Source organism: Pseudophryne corroboree, chromosome 3 (genome assembly GCF_028390025.1).
Source record: "Pseudophryne corroboree isolate aPseCor3 chromosome 3, aPseCor3.hap2, whole genome shotgun sequence".
NCBI lineage: Eukaryota > Metazoa > Chordata > Amphibia > Anura > Myobatrachidae > Pseudophryne > Pseudophryne corroboree.
The window spans coordinates 363,246,848-363,262,899 of record NC_086446.1 but is presented as its reverse complement, the minus strand read 5'-3'; the positions used below and the strand labels follow the sequence as shown (position 1 = coordinate 363,262,899).

The window sequence follows — 16,052 nt, the reverse complement described above, 5'->3', positions numbered from 1 at the left end:
CAATGCAGCACAGATATGGATACTTGAAGTGACATGGAGCTGCAAGGTACAGCAATGGCCTACTGTACTGTACTACTATATATACTGGTGTTCACCAAAATGCTGCACTGTACTACTATATACTGCTCGCAACAATGCAGCACAGATATGGATACTTGAAGTGACACAGAGCTGCAAGATACAGCAATGGCCTACTGTACTGTACTACTATATATACTGGTGTTCACCAAAATGCTGCACTGTACTACTAAGTATATACTGCTCACAACAATGCAGCACAGATATGGATACTTGAAGTGACACAGAGCTGCAAGATACAGCAATGGCCTACTGTACTGTACTACTATATATACTGGTGGTCACCAAAATGCTGCACTGTACTACTATATACTGCTCACAAGAATGCAGCACAGATATGGATACTTGAAGTGACACGGAACTGCAAGGTACAGCAATGGCCTACTGTACTGTACTACTATATATACTGGTGGTCACCAAAATGCTGCACTGTACTACTATATACTGCTCACAACAATGCAGCACAGATCTGGATACTAGAAGTACACGGAGCTGCAAGGTACAGCAATGGCCTACTGTACTGTACTACTATATATACTGGTGGTCACCAAAATGCTGCACTGTACTACTATATACTGCTCACAACAATGCAGCACAGATATGGATACTTGAAGTGACACGGAGCTGCAAGGTACAGCAATGGCCTACTGTACTGTACTACTATAATATACTGGTGGTCACCACAATGCAGCACACTGAGCACAGATATTTGCAGGACACAGAGCACAGATATTGAGCTTTTCAGGCAGAGAACGTAGCCATGTCCTCTCCGCTCAATCTCCAATGCACGAGTGAAAATGGCGACGACGCGCGGCTCTTTATATGGAATACGAATCTCGCGAGAATCCGACAGCGGGATGATGACGTTCGGCCTCGTTCGGGTAAACTGAGCAAGGCCGGAAGATCCGAGGCTGCCTCGGACCCGTGAAAAACACGTTAAGTTTGGGTGCTGTACTACTATATACTGGTGGTCAACAAAATAATGCACTGTACTACTATATACTGCTCACAACAATGCAGCACAGATATGGATACTTGAAGTGACATGGAGCTGCAAGGTACAGCAATGGCCTACTGTACTGTACTACTATATATACTGGTGTTCACCAAAATGCTGCACTGTACTACTATATACTGCTCGCAACAATGCAGCACAGATATGGATACTTGAAGTGACACAGAGCTGCAAGATACAGCAATGGCCTACTGTACTGTACTACTATATATACTGGTGGTCACCAAAATGCTGCACTGTACTACTATATACTGCTCACAAGAATGCAGCACAGATATGGATACTTGAAGTGACACAGAGCTGCAAGATACAGCAATGGCCTACTGTACTGTACTACTATATATACTGGTGTTCACCAAAATGCTGCACTGTACTACTATATACTGCTCACAACAATGCAGCACAGATATGGATACTTGAAGTGACACGGAGCTGCAAGGTACAGCAATGGCCTACTGTACTGTACTCCTATATATACTGGTGGTCACCAAAATGCTGCACTGTACTACTATTCTGCTCACAACAATGCAGCACAGATATGGATACTAGAAGTGACACAGAGCTGCAAGATACAGCAATGGCCTACTGTACTGTACTACTATATACTGGTGGTCCCCAAAATGCTGCACTGTACTATTATATAATATATACTGGTCACACGACAATGCAGCAGATATTGAGCACTGATCATCAGGATACTGTCTAGAACTGAGTCTTACACGGAGCTGCAAGATACAGCAATGGCCTACTGTACTATACTACTATAATATACTGGTGGTCACCACAATGCAGCACACTGAGCACAGATATTTGCAGCACACAGAGCACAGATATTGAGCTTTTCAGGCAGAGAACGTAATCATGTCCTCTCCGCTCAATCTCCAATGCACGAGTGAAAATGGCGACGACGCGCGGCTCTTTATATGGAATACGAATCTCGCGAGAATCCGACAGCGGGATGATGACATTTGGCCTCGTTCGGGTTAACTGAGTAAGGCGGGAAGATCCCAGGCTGCCTCGGACCCGTGAAAAACACGTTAAGTTTGGGGGGGTTCGGATCTCGACGAACCGAACCCGCTCAACTGTAGTGTGTGTATATAAATATCCACCGTGATTCACATTTGAGCAGAGACTTGTGTCTGTCTCCACCTGGACACAACATCTTTACTCAACCAATAAAGTGACATAGGACCCATTCCTCCAGATGCATGGCTGGTAACAGCTGACGTTACCAGCTTATATACAATTATTCCACACCCAGAGGGACTCCATGCAGTCAAGAAGGTTTTGTTGAATGAACTGAAGATTGATCCAGCACACAGTGAGAATGTTGTTCTGTTCATCTCAGGAGTAACACTACGGGTTTCCATGGTGACGGGTTCACTGACGTGCATCGCGCAATACGCGATGACGTCATCTTTCAGCGCCGCAGCGGCCGAGCGGGTCCCCGCCGGACGAGCGATGCACACTGCACTTCACTTTGGTGTCTGGGATATAAGGTGAGTTTTTCTACTGCTGTATTTATCCTGATGACAATTTTCTAGTAAAATTGAAACGTTGACAGACCGCTGGTGGTAATTCATTTCTGCATTCCTGAGTGCCGCATATCGTTTTGACTATATATATATATATATATATATATATATATATATATATACATATATCTATATTGACAAAATTTGAAATAAAAGCTGAACTGTTGTTAACACTATGGGGGAATTCAAATGTTTGAAAAGTAGGCTGGGTGTCTGTTTTTTCTTGTCTATTAAATTGGAAAAAACAGACACCCAACTGACTTTTCAATCAAATGAATATCCCCCACTGTGTATCACTTAAGCCTTGATGTCCACGTTCAGGGGCGTCTCTAGAGAGGAGGGGACCTGTGTGCAGACACCGTGTGTGGGCCTCCTCCTCTCCCATAGCCGTCGCGCCGCTACTAGCGCTCTAAGCGCTGTAGACTCTGGCACTGTGCCAGAGTCTCTAGTGGTCAGTGCGCTAGCAGCGGTACGACTGCTACGGGAGAGGAGAGGGCCCACACACGGTAAGCGATGGAATCCGGAATGGTAAGTATAGGAGAAATGGGTGCAGTGTGTGCGGTGTGCCCCCCCCCCTTCCCCGAACTCAGGGTCCCGTGTGCACTGCACACACTGAACCTATTATAGAAACACCAATGTCCACGTCCTTGCTTTTTTATACACTTCAATTACGATGGCACTTGCTGCTGCTTCTTAATTCAAGTTCTGAAAGTGCCAAACCCACAACAAGCTATATATATAAATCAAAAAACACAAACATGACTGGCACTTAAAGGATACTGAAATTAATGAGGATAGGCAGTGTCTTTGTATAGCGATTAATAAGGTTAGGCCTCTCTTTTTTTATACAAGTAGATTTCACATTTACGCAAAGATGGACTGGCTTCAGCTTGGCCAAGTCTTTAGGTGGCTGAACTGGCCCATCAGGCAATCAGCCCTTCTGGCATTTTCCTAGTCTGCTTATTAATAGAGGGGTTGCAATTTGCTGTCATCACTAAGTGCCATTGTTCTGTTTCGTCATATTATGGTCATGTGAACAAGGGGTGTTTGAATTTGTTTTATTTGTTGACTCTCATTACACTAATAATGAAGAGGGGAGAGAGATTAACATGGTTGGAGGTAGGAACTAGCTATGCCCTCTTATGGTGCTAACCACCCCCCATAGCACTTGCCACGCCCCTAACAGTACTAGTCACACCACCTCTGCATTGAACACACTTCCTGTGGTAGCACACAGTAGGCCCTTAATAAATTTCAGCTCCAGGCCCATGAGGAGCTTAATCTGGCACTGTATGCAATACTCACCCATGTCCAAAATTTCGGAAGCACTTATAATTTTTTCAAGTAAATGTTTTATCATTGTAAGAAAGTTGATTTGAAGATGTGTGTTGGTGCAAGTGCTTTGCAGGCTTTGTACATGCATGAATGATATAAATACACCTTTATCTCTGTAAATTGTTTTTAATGTTGAACCTGCATTCTATTGTTTATATTAGATTTGAGACATAATGCGTCTTAAAAATATTTTCCACCCAAAGCTGAACTGCAAATTTTCCTAACTAATTTCTGCTTCTTTCTGAGCTTTCAATTGCTAGTATAGGTGTGCAGTTCGGTTCTTGAGAAAGCCAAATTCACCCAAATTCTGTTTCTGTAAACGAAATTGAGTCCTGGGCCAATATTTACTAAAAAATCGAGTTTGTCCGATTTGTGTTTTTTTTTCTAAGTCCCAACACGGGAATTCACTAAGCACCAATCTCGGCAGTGTTTGGACTATTCGTAATGGTTTGAATGACAAAGTTGAGAAATACGAATGAATAGACCATCGGTGGGAACTTTGCGGTCAGCGGTGAGGTTACTCGCGGTCAACCGCTAACCGCAAAGTTCCCACCATTGGATACAATGTAGCGCCTATGCGCTACATTGTATCTCTGCCGTGCGCAGCCTGACTGACAGCTCAGGAGCGCACAGGCAATCAGGAGAGTGCCACGACGTGGCGCTCCCTGATTGGCTGAAGGGACTCTCTGTGACAGGAGTCACGGGGGGTCCCGGCAGTCGGGGAAAGGGGTCCCATGTGTAAACATGGGACCCCTTTCAGTGCGTGTTTCGGGTTTTTCGGTTTGTTTTTTTGCCAAGTACGTGGATTACAAGCTCAGAAGAGGACCGATCTACACTGGATTTTTGTGAGTATAATTTTATTTTCAGGTAACCCATGGAGTCTACTTGGAGAAGTGGACCGACCCTCGTGTGAACATAGGTAAGTATGTGTGAATGTAGGTGTGCATGTATGTAATAAAGTTTTACTTTATTTGGGTATTTTTTTTGTAGTAGTACTACAGGTACCAGCGGGCCCGTTTTTCCACCGCATGCTGGTACTTGTGGTTCCCAAGTACCAGCTTGCGGGGAGGCTTGCTGGGACATGTAGTACTGCTACAAAAAACAATATTCTATTTTTTTCACAAGGCTATCAGCCCCCCATCCGCAGCCCTTGGATGGGGGGGACAGCCTCGGGCTTCACCCCTTGCCCTTGGGTTGCTGGAGGGGTGGACCCCTTGATTTAAGGGGTTCCCACTCCTCCAGGGTACCCCGGCCAGGGGTGACTAGTTAGTGATTTAATGCCAGGGCCGCAGGGACCTATATAAAAGTGTCCCCCGGCTGTGGCATTATCTCTCTGACTAGTGGAGCCCGGTGCTGGTTCCAAAAATACGGGGGACCCCTACGCTTTTTGTCCCCCGTATGTTTGGCACCAGGACCAGGCGCACACCCCAGTGCTGGTTGTTAAAATATGGGGGAACCCCTGTCAATTTTTCCCCCATATTTTTGCAACCAGGACCGGCTCAAAGAGCCCGAGGCTGGTTGTGCTTAGGAGGGGGGACCCAACGCAATTTTTTTCTTGATTTTTAACACTTTAATTTTTTTTTTAAAGGTGCACAATGAAGCCCTGCACGGATCTCACAGATCCGGCTGGGATTCCTTGTGTTTTGTCAGGCAGTGTTTTACTCATCACTCCCTTAAAACACTGCCTGACATTACGAATCACATCAACATCGGAAAAAACGAATGTGCAAAACTCGGCAGCTTAGTAACTGACCGTATCAGGATTCAAAAAGTTGCAGTAGAATGCACCCGATACCATTCGAGTTCAAACACCCTTAAAAACAGTTAAAACACGAATATTAGTAAATATACCCCCTGGTTTTGATCCCATGAAGGACCCTAACCGAACTGAGTCCCGGCCCAGATCTTTTCCCGGTTTGGAATTCGGATTTTAAATCTGAATTTTGGGATTTGGATTTCTTGAAAATTTATAAAAACAGCTAAAATCATGTCATTTCGACCTATTTTTGAAGCCCAAAACCTGAAATTTTGATTTTAAATCCAAATTCCGAACCAAAACACTTGAGGGTGGTTTTGCCAAAACCAAAACAGGAGGATACGTGCATATCTCTAATTGCTAGTAATCACTTATCCACACTAGTTCTCCAGTGGTAAACGTCCTTGAGACCTTTGCTATTTTCTCAATTTAGCAGCATCCCATTACTTTCATTGCCTCTACTGATCTGCTTGTGTAGTAAAAATATCAGTCTATAAAAGCCCCTACTAAATGGCAGCTGTCAGAATTAGCTTAATCCGAGGTGGAATACATCTTTCTCACTACTACTTTCCATATAGTAGTGTTATTTGCACAATTGTTCCATTGTAATACACACAAGGCCAGTCTAGACCAAGTGGAGCATAGTGCAGGAATTTACTTTGCTACCCCTGCCATTCCGCCCACACACACAGACAATGCCCCCATAGTCTCAGACACATACAGCTCCATAGTCTCACACACACGCTGCCCCATAGAATCTCACACACACAGTGCCCCATAACATCACACACTGCCCCAATAGCCTCAAGCACACAATGCCCCCATAGCCTCATACACACTGCCCCATAGCCTCACACACACACACACACACACACACACACACACACACACACACACACACTGCCCCCATTGCCTCACATGCAAACACTTACTGCCCCTATAGATTTACACACATGCTTCCCTTATAGCCTCACAGAAACACATGCTCCTACAAAGCCTCACACACACACTGTCCCCATAGTCTCACACACACACTGCTCCAATAGCCTCACACATACACTGCCCCCATATCTTCCCATCGACTGTTTCCATGGGATTGCACACACATAAACACTTCCCCCATAGTGTCACGCACACATTGCCCCATAGCCGACATGCTTTATGACCCCATAGACTGAAAAAAAAACACTGCCCCATAGCCTGACATGCACGCATGCTGCCCATAGCCTAAAACATACATGCTGCCCCCATAGACTCACATGTGCACACACATGCACTGCCACCATAGCCTCCAATACACATGCTGCCCCCATAGCCTGACACATTAACACACATGCTGCCCCCATGACCCTGTGGTCAGGTACATCCTCCTGCAGCTGCTCATCCTTTGGCTCTGAGTCCTAGCATTTCTGTGTGGGGATCCTGCCCATAACCACAGCCTGCAATGCAGAGGAGGAGGCAGCTGCGGGGCAGGCTGGGAGCATTAGAGAGAGCACTAGGCTGCCTTTGGATTCCTGGCTTTTCATGGGTGGAACCTCGGATCACATGTGAGCCAGAAGTTGAGCCCAGCTTTTGTGCTCTAGGCAACGGCCCTTTCAAACCATGCCTTGAGCCATCCCTGACTACATAGTAACAAAGCATCGCTCCCAACACCAAAGTGTATCCTTTCAGAATTTTAAAAATATACTTAGTATTGAGTATCTGAAATGCAAACTGGTTAATTTTATAAAGTTGTTTTAAGGAAGTGTTTACCTATTAAAAAGATTCTTCTCCATGTTTGTGAGATTAGTGTAAGGCGTGTTCATGCTCCTTAATGAAATAAATGCCTCACAAGCTACACCTGGCGGTTTGATACAGTAGAAGAATTCTTCATATTTCTTGTCCTCATATGCACATATTTCTGCTTGTGAATCCATATGAAATCCACATTGCGTTTGAACTTCTTGACTTTTATTGAGGAATTTTCCTATGTAACTAATTAATTTGTATCCAGAATTCCTTGCTTTCCATAAAGCAGACACTCCTTCACTTGGGTGCATCAAAAGGATGGATATTTGTACAGGACCTTCCCAAAACAGAGTGAAATAGACATTATAGGTGCCATTATAAAAATCCTCAACTTTCCCAGAAGCTCCAGCAGCAAGTTTTGAGGAAAAAATCCGTGCACTTAAATAGTCTCCGCCATAGGTCTTCTTTTTACCCAAATAACTGAACATTTCAATTCGAACAGTTATGATGTCTCCAACACAGTACTTTTCTTTATAATCTATAATGGTTGCTGTGCTCTCTTTAGCACTGGTTGTTTCATTTAAATACATAAATTCGACATTTGGAATTGTTTGGTTCATGAAGGTCAGTAGCTGGTTTATTTGCTGGCCTTTCTTCTCAGGTTCAGTTCCCATGGTCATGATTTCTACTTGACCCTAGGCAGTGAATAGACAATGTTTTATATGATGAAATTCTAAATTTGAAAAATGATTGGAAATAAACAATAATTCTATTATTAGACAATATTAAGGTATATTCAATTGTGTGAAAAGTCAGTTGGGTGTCTGTTTTTTCTTATCTAATAGACAGGGAAAAACAGACACCCAACTGACTTTTCAAACAATTGAATTCCAGACTTGTACACAGATACAGAGTATGATTTATTTAGGCAATAACATACCTGGAACATTTTTAGATGAGTGATGAAGCCAAACAGCACACTGAAAATTATTGTAAGAGCCAAAAGTTTTTTAAACCCTTTGTTTTCGGATTTGAACATTCTTCTAATTGTCCTGAAACAAATTAATTTAAATGAATCATTCCATGATATGTAACACAAACTTGCCCAATCCTATATTATTGACAAATTGCTTCCTCTTGATCCTTCTTTGTAGCCTCCTAACTAATGAGCTGATTCAACATGTGTTAACAGAATTTTAGGCATGTCTGAATTATTGTAGTATGAAAGGTTGCAACATTGCTGAGGGCCATTTATGGGTATTCTGGACAAAAGACTTATAGGATACTTCAGCTGTACTGCAAACATGAATTGGTGTGACAGATGTGTCCATATACAACTATCCTCAAATCACACCAAATAGCTTTGTTTAGTATGCCATGGACTTGCAATTTAGTAACAACAAATCACTAATGCTAAATACCTAGATACCTAGATACAGGCGCTTTAAAAGAGTAGGGGGCCCGTGTGCAGCCTCCGATTGGGCCCCCTTCACTCCGGCGGTGCAGTAGGATCTGGCATTGTATATTGTGTATGCATCACAGGTGCGACTAAACACACGCGCAAGCTGGCGCGCACGCATCTCGACAACCTAGTCACAACCACGACTAGGCACAGCCACAACGAGTCTGGCTACATCTGTAGTTGCTAATTAAGATGCAAAATTGAGGAAACGTTTGCAGCACAGGAATTGGCCAGGCATCTCACACCATATGGCTCAAATGGGACGGTGTGTGACTAAACATCTCTGTGTATTTGTCATGTATGGCTTACAGTTTGCTAATAAATTATAAAATTGCATCCAGTCTTTAACTATAATCCTATTATTCATAATGCACTATGTGCCTGATTCAGGTCCCGGCTTAATTTGCAATGTACCATGGGGGTCATTTCGAGTTGTTTGCTCGTTATTTTTTTCCGCTACGGAGCGATTAGTCGCAAACTGCGCATGCGCAATGTACGCAGTGCGCCTGCGCCAAGTAAATTAGCACAAAAGTTTGGTATTTTAGTCACGGCGTAGCAAAGTTTTTTCATCGTTCTGCTGATCGTAGTGTGATTGACAGGAAGTGGGTGTTTCTGGGCGGAAACTGACTGTTTTCTGGGAGTGTGCGGAAAAATGCAGGCGTTTCAGGGAAAAACGTGGGAGTGTCTGGAGAAACGGGGGAGTGGCTGGCCGAACGCTGGGCGTGTGTGTGACGTCAAACCAGGAACGAAACTGAACTGATCGCTATTTGTGAGTAAGTCTCGAGCTACTCAGAAACTGCTAAGAAATTTCTATTCGCAATTCTGCTAATCTTTCGTTCGCTATTCTGCTAAGCTAAGATACACTCCCAGAGGGCGGCGGCTTAGCGTGTGCAATGCTGCTAAAAGCAGCTAGGGAGCGAACAACTCGGAATCACTCCCCATGTGCAGTACAGGTCCTGCGTCATCAGACGTGGTATAGCTACTGACATCATTTGATTGGCAGTCTGCAGACATTCTGGTGTGCAGAGGGGGCATCGATGGCCTCTGTTTCCCAAACCAGTGGCATATCTCTGGTTTTGTGGGAGTGTTGAGGCCAGGTTCTCTGTTTTCCAATGGAGATTTCCTGGCCTTAGCAACAGAGTTATTGAGGCTGTTCTACATAACCTCATGGGTTACTCATCCCACCAATGGTGTTGCAGGTGAACCAATGCAGCAAAAGTTCACATGTGTGCAGGAGGCATCTACTTATACCAGACGCCTCCTGCTGCATTAACATATATGAGCATCTCTGCTGCATCAAAGTAAGCAGCAGCGATGTTACTGTACTTCTGTACACATCTGGAGAACTCCCTATGTGCTCATTCTATTGCCCCCAGGTCTTCAGTGTGCTATAGTATAGGTTTATATTAAGGTAAATAACCAGATTTATGGTAAGAACTTACCATTATTAAATCTCTTTCTGCGAGGTACTCTGGGCTCCATAGGGAATGACATTGGGGTGTAGACAGAGTAGGATCTTGATTCGAGGCACCAACAGGCTCAAAGCTTTGACCTCCTTCCCTAGATGCATAGCGCCGCCTCCTCTATATCCCCGCCTCCGTGCACAGGAGCTCAGTCTTTGTTAACCAGTCCAATGCAGTAGCAGGTAAAAGAGACAACAATCGTTAGTAGCCACATACACCACACACTCACGACAGGAGAAGGTACCAGCGGCTAATGCCATACCAACCCAAAGAAGCTAAGTGTGTCAGGGTGGGCGCCCTGTGGAGCCCAGTGTACCTCGCAGAAAGAGATTTAACAATGGTAAGTTCTTACCATAAATCTCGTTTTCTGCTGTGGGGTACACTGCGCTCCACAGGGAATGACATTGGGGATGTCCTAAAGCAGTTCCTTATGAGAGGGAACGCACTGTAGTGGGTACAAGAACCCGGCGTCCAAAGGAAGCATCCCTGGAGGCGGAAGTATCAAAAGCATAAAACCTTATGAACATGTTCACTGAGGACCACATAGCCGCCTTGCACAATTGTTCAAGGGTCGCACCACGGCGGGCCGCCCAAGAAGGTCCAACCGACTGAGTAGAATGGGCCTTTATGGTAGCAGGAGCTGGAAGGACAGCCTGTACTTAAGCATGTGCAATCACCATTCTAATCCATCTGGCTAGGGACTGCTTGTGAGCAGGCCAGCCACGTTTGTGAAAACAAAACAGAACAAAGAGAGAATCATACTTCCTGATGGAGGCAGTTCTCTTCACGTAGATACGGAGAGCACGTACCACATCCAAAGACCGCTCTTTGGAAGACAATTCAGGTGAGGAAAAAGCCTGAAAAACAATCTTCTGATTAAGGTGGAAAGAAGACACCACCTTAGGACGAGTTCTAAGAACCGCCCAATCATGGTGAAAAATCAGATATGGTGACCTACAAGATAAGGTACCCAAATCCGATACCCGTCTAGCAGAGGCAATAGCCAGCAGAAACAACACCTTAAGAGAAAGCCACTTAAGGTCTGCAGATTCAAGAGGCTCAAATGGAGACCCTTGCAATGCCTCCAGAACCACAGACATATCCCAAGGAGCCACAGGCTGGATGTAAGGAGATTGAATCCGCAAAACACCCTGAGTAAATGTATGAACAGGTAAAGTTGCAATTTTCCTCTGGAACCAAACCGACAAGGCACCTTGATGGAGGCCAGACGAAGGTCCAAGTCCAGGCCCTGTTGTAGAAAGGCCAAAAGTTTGGCCATACTAAACTTGTAAGCATCATGATTGTTAGATGCGCACCAAGCAAAGTAAGAATTCCAGACCCTATGATAAATCCGAGAAGAAGTCGGTTTACGGGCCTTCAACATGGTTTGAATGACCACCTCAGAAAATCCTTTGGCCATGAAGACGGAAGCTTCAAGAGCCACGCCATCAAAGCCAATCGGGCTAAATCCTGATATACACAGGGGCCCTGAAACAGGAGATCCGGGCGCTGCGGAAGTAGAAGGGGATGCTCTATCGAGAGACCCTGAAGGTCTAAGAACCAATGCCGTCTGGGCCACGTTGGAGCGATCAGAAGTAGGATTCCTCCCTCTTGCTTGAACTTCCTTATTACTCTGGGCAGGAGTAACACCGGAGGGAACACATATGGCAGCCGAAAGTACCATGGAATTGCCATTGCGTCCACAAACGCTGCTTGAGGATCCCTTGTCCTTGCTCCAAAGACCGGAACCTTGTGATTGTGTTGAGATGCCATCAGGTCCACATCTGGAAGGCCCCACTTGTCCATGAGGAGTTGAAACACTTCTGGATGGAGGCTCCACTCTCCGGTGTGTACGTCCTGATGACTGAGAAAGTCCGCTTCCCAGTTTAGGACCCCCAGAATGAACACTGCCGATATGGCTGGCAGATGACGTTCCGCCCACTGAAGAATCCGTGATACTTCCATCAATGCCTTGCGGCATTGAGTGCCGCCTTGATGATTGATGTACGTCACCGTGGTGGCGTTGTCCGCATGTACTTGAACAGGTCTGTTCTGTATTAAATGCTGGGCCATGTTCAGTGAGTTGAACAATGCCCGCAATTCTAGAATGTTTATCAGGAGGAGAGACTCCTCCCTGGTCCACGACCCTGAAGAAAGTGTTGCTCCAACACTGCGCCCCAACCCCTCAGACTGGTATCTGTCATCAGACCCAGTTGGAGATCCAGAAGGGACGACCCCTGCTCAATTGTTGGTCCTGCAGCTACCAGGTCAGTGACAGACGGACCTCCGGAGACAAGGAGATCATTTGAGACCTGATCCGGTGAGGCAGGCCGTCCCACTTGGCAAGAATCAGTTTCTGCAGAGGGCGGTAATGAAATTGAGCATACTCCACCATGTCAAAAGCCGACACCATGAGGCTTAGTACTTGCATCGCCGAGTGTATCGACACACGCGGACCAGAGAGGAAGCAACATATCTTGTCCTGAAGCTTCAGGACTTTCTCCTGTGACAAAAACAACCTCTGGTTGTGTGTGTCCAACAACGCTCCCAGATGCACCATGCTCTGTGCAGGGACCAGGGATGATTTCTTCCAGTTGATGAGCCACCCGTGGGCTTGCAGAAACTGGACCATCAGATCCAAATGACGGAGGAGAACTTCTGGGGAATTGGCCAGGATCAGCAGGTTTTCCAGATACGGCAGGATCCGGGTGCCCCGACAGCGGAGTAAAGCCGTCATAACTGCCATGACCTTGGTGAAAATTTGTGGAGCCGTGGTCAGACCAAACGGTAAGGCCCGGAATTGGTAATAGAAATTGCTAATAGCAAATTGCAGGTATTGCTGATGTGACATGGCAATAGGGATATGCAGGTAAAGTACCATATAGTCCCCTGGTTCCAAAGCCAGGACAATAGAGCGAAGGGTCTCCATACGAAACCTGGAGACCCTCACAAACTTGTTCAAAGATTTGAGGTTGAGAATGGGCCGGGAGGAACCATTTGGTTTGGGGACTAGGAACAGCGTTGAATAGTATCCCCTGCTACTCTGAGCCAGAGGCACCGGCACTAGCACTCCAGTGTCCATGAGGGATTGTACCACTAAATGGAGAGGTGTAGCCTTCACCTAATCCGAAGGGATGTCCGTCAGGCAACAGCGTGGAGGGGGACGTGTCTTGAAGGATATAGCGTATCCGTGATTGACGATTTCCCGTCCCCAAGTGTCTGAAGTGATCTTCAACCATACTTGGGTGATCTGTAGAAGTCGGCCTCCCACCCTGAAATCCCCCAGGGGGAGGCCTGCCCTGTCATGCCGCAGGCTTTTCAGATTTGGAAGCCAGCTGACGGGCTGCCCAGGCACGTTTAGGCTTGGTGGTTTTGGAAGTGCGAGACTGTTTCGGGTATGCCTGACCCATTGCTTTACCCGGAGGGTGAAAGGAATGAAAGGAAGTACTCTTCTCCTTCAGGGCCGAAGGAGTAGTACTAGGTAGACATTCAGTCTTAGCAGACGCCAAGTCAGCGACAATCTTGTTCAGATCCTCACCAAAGAGGATGTTTCCTTTAAACAGGAGCACCTCCAGGGTTTTCTTAGAGTCCAAGTCCACCGACTAGGACCGCAACCAGAGAATACGGTGAGCCAAAATGGACGTCGTAGCAGCCTTGGCCGCCAAAACACCTGTATCTGAAGCTGCTTCTTTAATGTAATGAGATGCCGTGACAATATAAGAGAGATATTGTCTGGCATGTTCAGAAAAATTGGACGGAAACTCAGCCTCTATTTCCCGAGCCCCTGCCTCAATAGCTAATGCGGCTCAAGTAGCCGCAATGGTGGGCCTATGCGCAGCCCCTGCAAGGGTATAGATAGCTTTTAAGCAGCCCTCCTCACACTTATTAATTGGCTCCTTGAGAGAAGTGATGGTAGTGACAGGCATTGAAGATGACACCACCAGCTGAGCGATTTGCGAATCCACCGGCGGTGGCGTTTCCCAATTTTTACTCAATTCTGCTGCAAGGGGATAGCGGGCTAGCATCTTCTTGTGCGGGGTGAATTTCTTTCCTGGGTTCTCCCAGGATTCCTGATGTATGTCAACCAAGTGGTCAGAATGAGGTAAAACGAACTTAGTAACCTTCTGACCTTTGAACCTGTCCGGTTTCTTAGATGTAGTAGCAGGCTCAGGATCATCATGAATCTGAAGAATGAGCCTGATAGCCTCTAATAGATCAGGAACATCCACCTGTGAAACAGATTCCCCATCAGAAACGTCATGATCAGAGTCTGTGGGGTCAGTATACACGCCATCTTCATCGGAAGAGGTATACAGAACATGCGTGGATTGAGAGGAAGTAACAGCCTGCTTAGAGAACTTCTTAGGTTTAGTCTTAGGCAGGCTAGGGTCAGGAATATGTTTATCCAAAGAGTTATTCAAGTTCTGTAAGAGCATTTGTCCATGGCGGATTAACCGCAGGGACCATATAAGGCTGATAAGGCACAGGAGGTCCCATAGGGGGCGCAAGTCTAGTTACCAGCATAGTCAGTAAATTAAAAAAGGCAGACCAAGGTGGGCCCTGATATGCCCCCGATGTTACAAACTGACTGGGGGGTACAGGACCCCCAAAACCTGAACCCTCTGCAGCCATGATATCCTCAAATGCATCTTGGTCATCATATCCGCGCACGGCGGAATCAGCCCCAGACCCACCGCCTCCTGTAGCTGTTATGATATGAAAGCATAACCACGGGTGACACAGTACAATATCAGCAGATATAATACCTAACACAACCCCCCTGTGCAGTGTGACAGCACAAACAGAGGATTTCTGAGGTAAAATGTGACTGAAAAACACAGAGAAAAATACAAAATACGTATTTCCTGTGAAATACCTATATTATCTAATAACACTGACGCACGGAGCCCCCTCAGGTTACAGAATATAGGGATAGCAGTAGGAGTGAGATACACGGAGTAGAGATCACCCAGCAGCTATATGCACACACACACAGTCACATGTACAATGCAGTAATTATGACAAAAAATAAAACTGTAATTTACTAGTGACTTTGGTGGTCATTCCGAGTTGATCGCTCTCTAGCAACTTTTAGCAGCCGTACAATCGCTATGCCGCCGCCCACTGGGAGTGTATTTTTGCTTAGCAGAAGTGCGAACGAAAGGATCGCAGTGCGGCTACAAAGTTTTTTTGTGCAGTTTCTGAGTAGCTCTAAACCTACTCAGCACTTGCGATCACTTCAGACTATTCAGTTCCTGTTTTGACGTCACAAACACGTGCTGCGTTCGCCCAGCCACACCTGCGTTTTTCCTGTCTCGCCTGCGTTTTTACGAACACTACCTGAAAACGGTCAGTTGACACCCAGAAACGCCCACTTCATGTCAATCACTCTGCGGTCAGCAGTGCGACTGAAAAGCTTCGCTAGACCCTGTGTGAAACTACATCGTTCGTTGTAATAGTACGTCGCACATGCACATTGCGTCACATACGCATGCGCAGAAGTGCCTTTTTTTGCCTCATCGCTGCACAGCGAAAGAATGCAGCTAGCGATCAACTCGGAATGACCCCCTTTATGCGCTATTAATTAGTGATGTGCACCGGATTTTTCGGGTTTTGTGTTTTGGTTTTAGATTCGGTTCCATGGCCGTGTTTTGGATTCAGACGCGTTTTGGCAAAACCT

The 16,052-nt window shown here is 45.8% G+C and overlaps 1 protein-coding gene across 1 annotated transcript in view; it reads right to left on the bottom strand.

Moving 5' to 3' along the window:
- LOC135057278 (NXPE family member 1-like) overlaps positions 1–16,052 on the bottom strand; it is a 283,743-nt gene that overhangs the window by 119,662 nt on the left and 148,029 nt on the right. Inside the window, exons 3-4 of the mRNA XM_063963169.1 lie at positions 8,388–8,499; positions 7,472–8,142 (exon numbers count right to left, since the gene is read on the bottom strand). Of these exons, the coding sequence (XP_063819239.1) occupies positions 7,472–8,142; positions 8,388–8,499 (783 nt within the window). The remainder of the gene's footprint in view (positions 1–7,471; positions 8,143–8,387; positions 8,500–16,052) is intronic.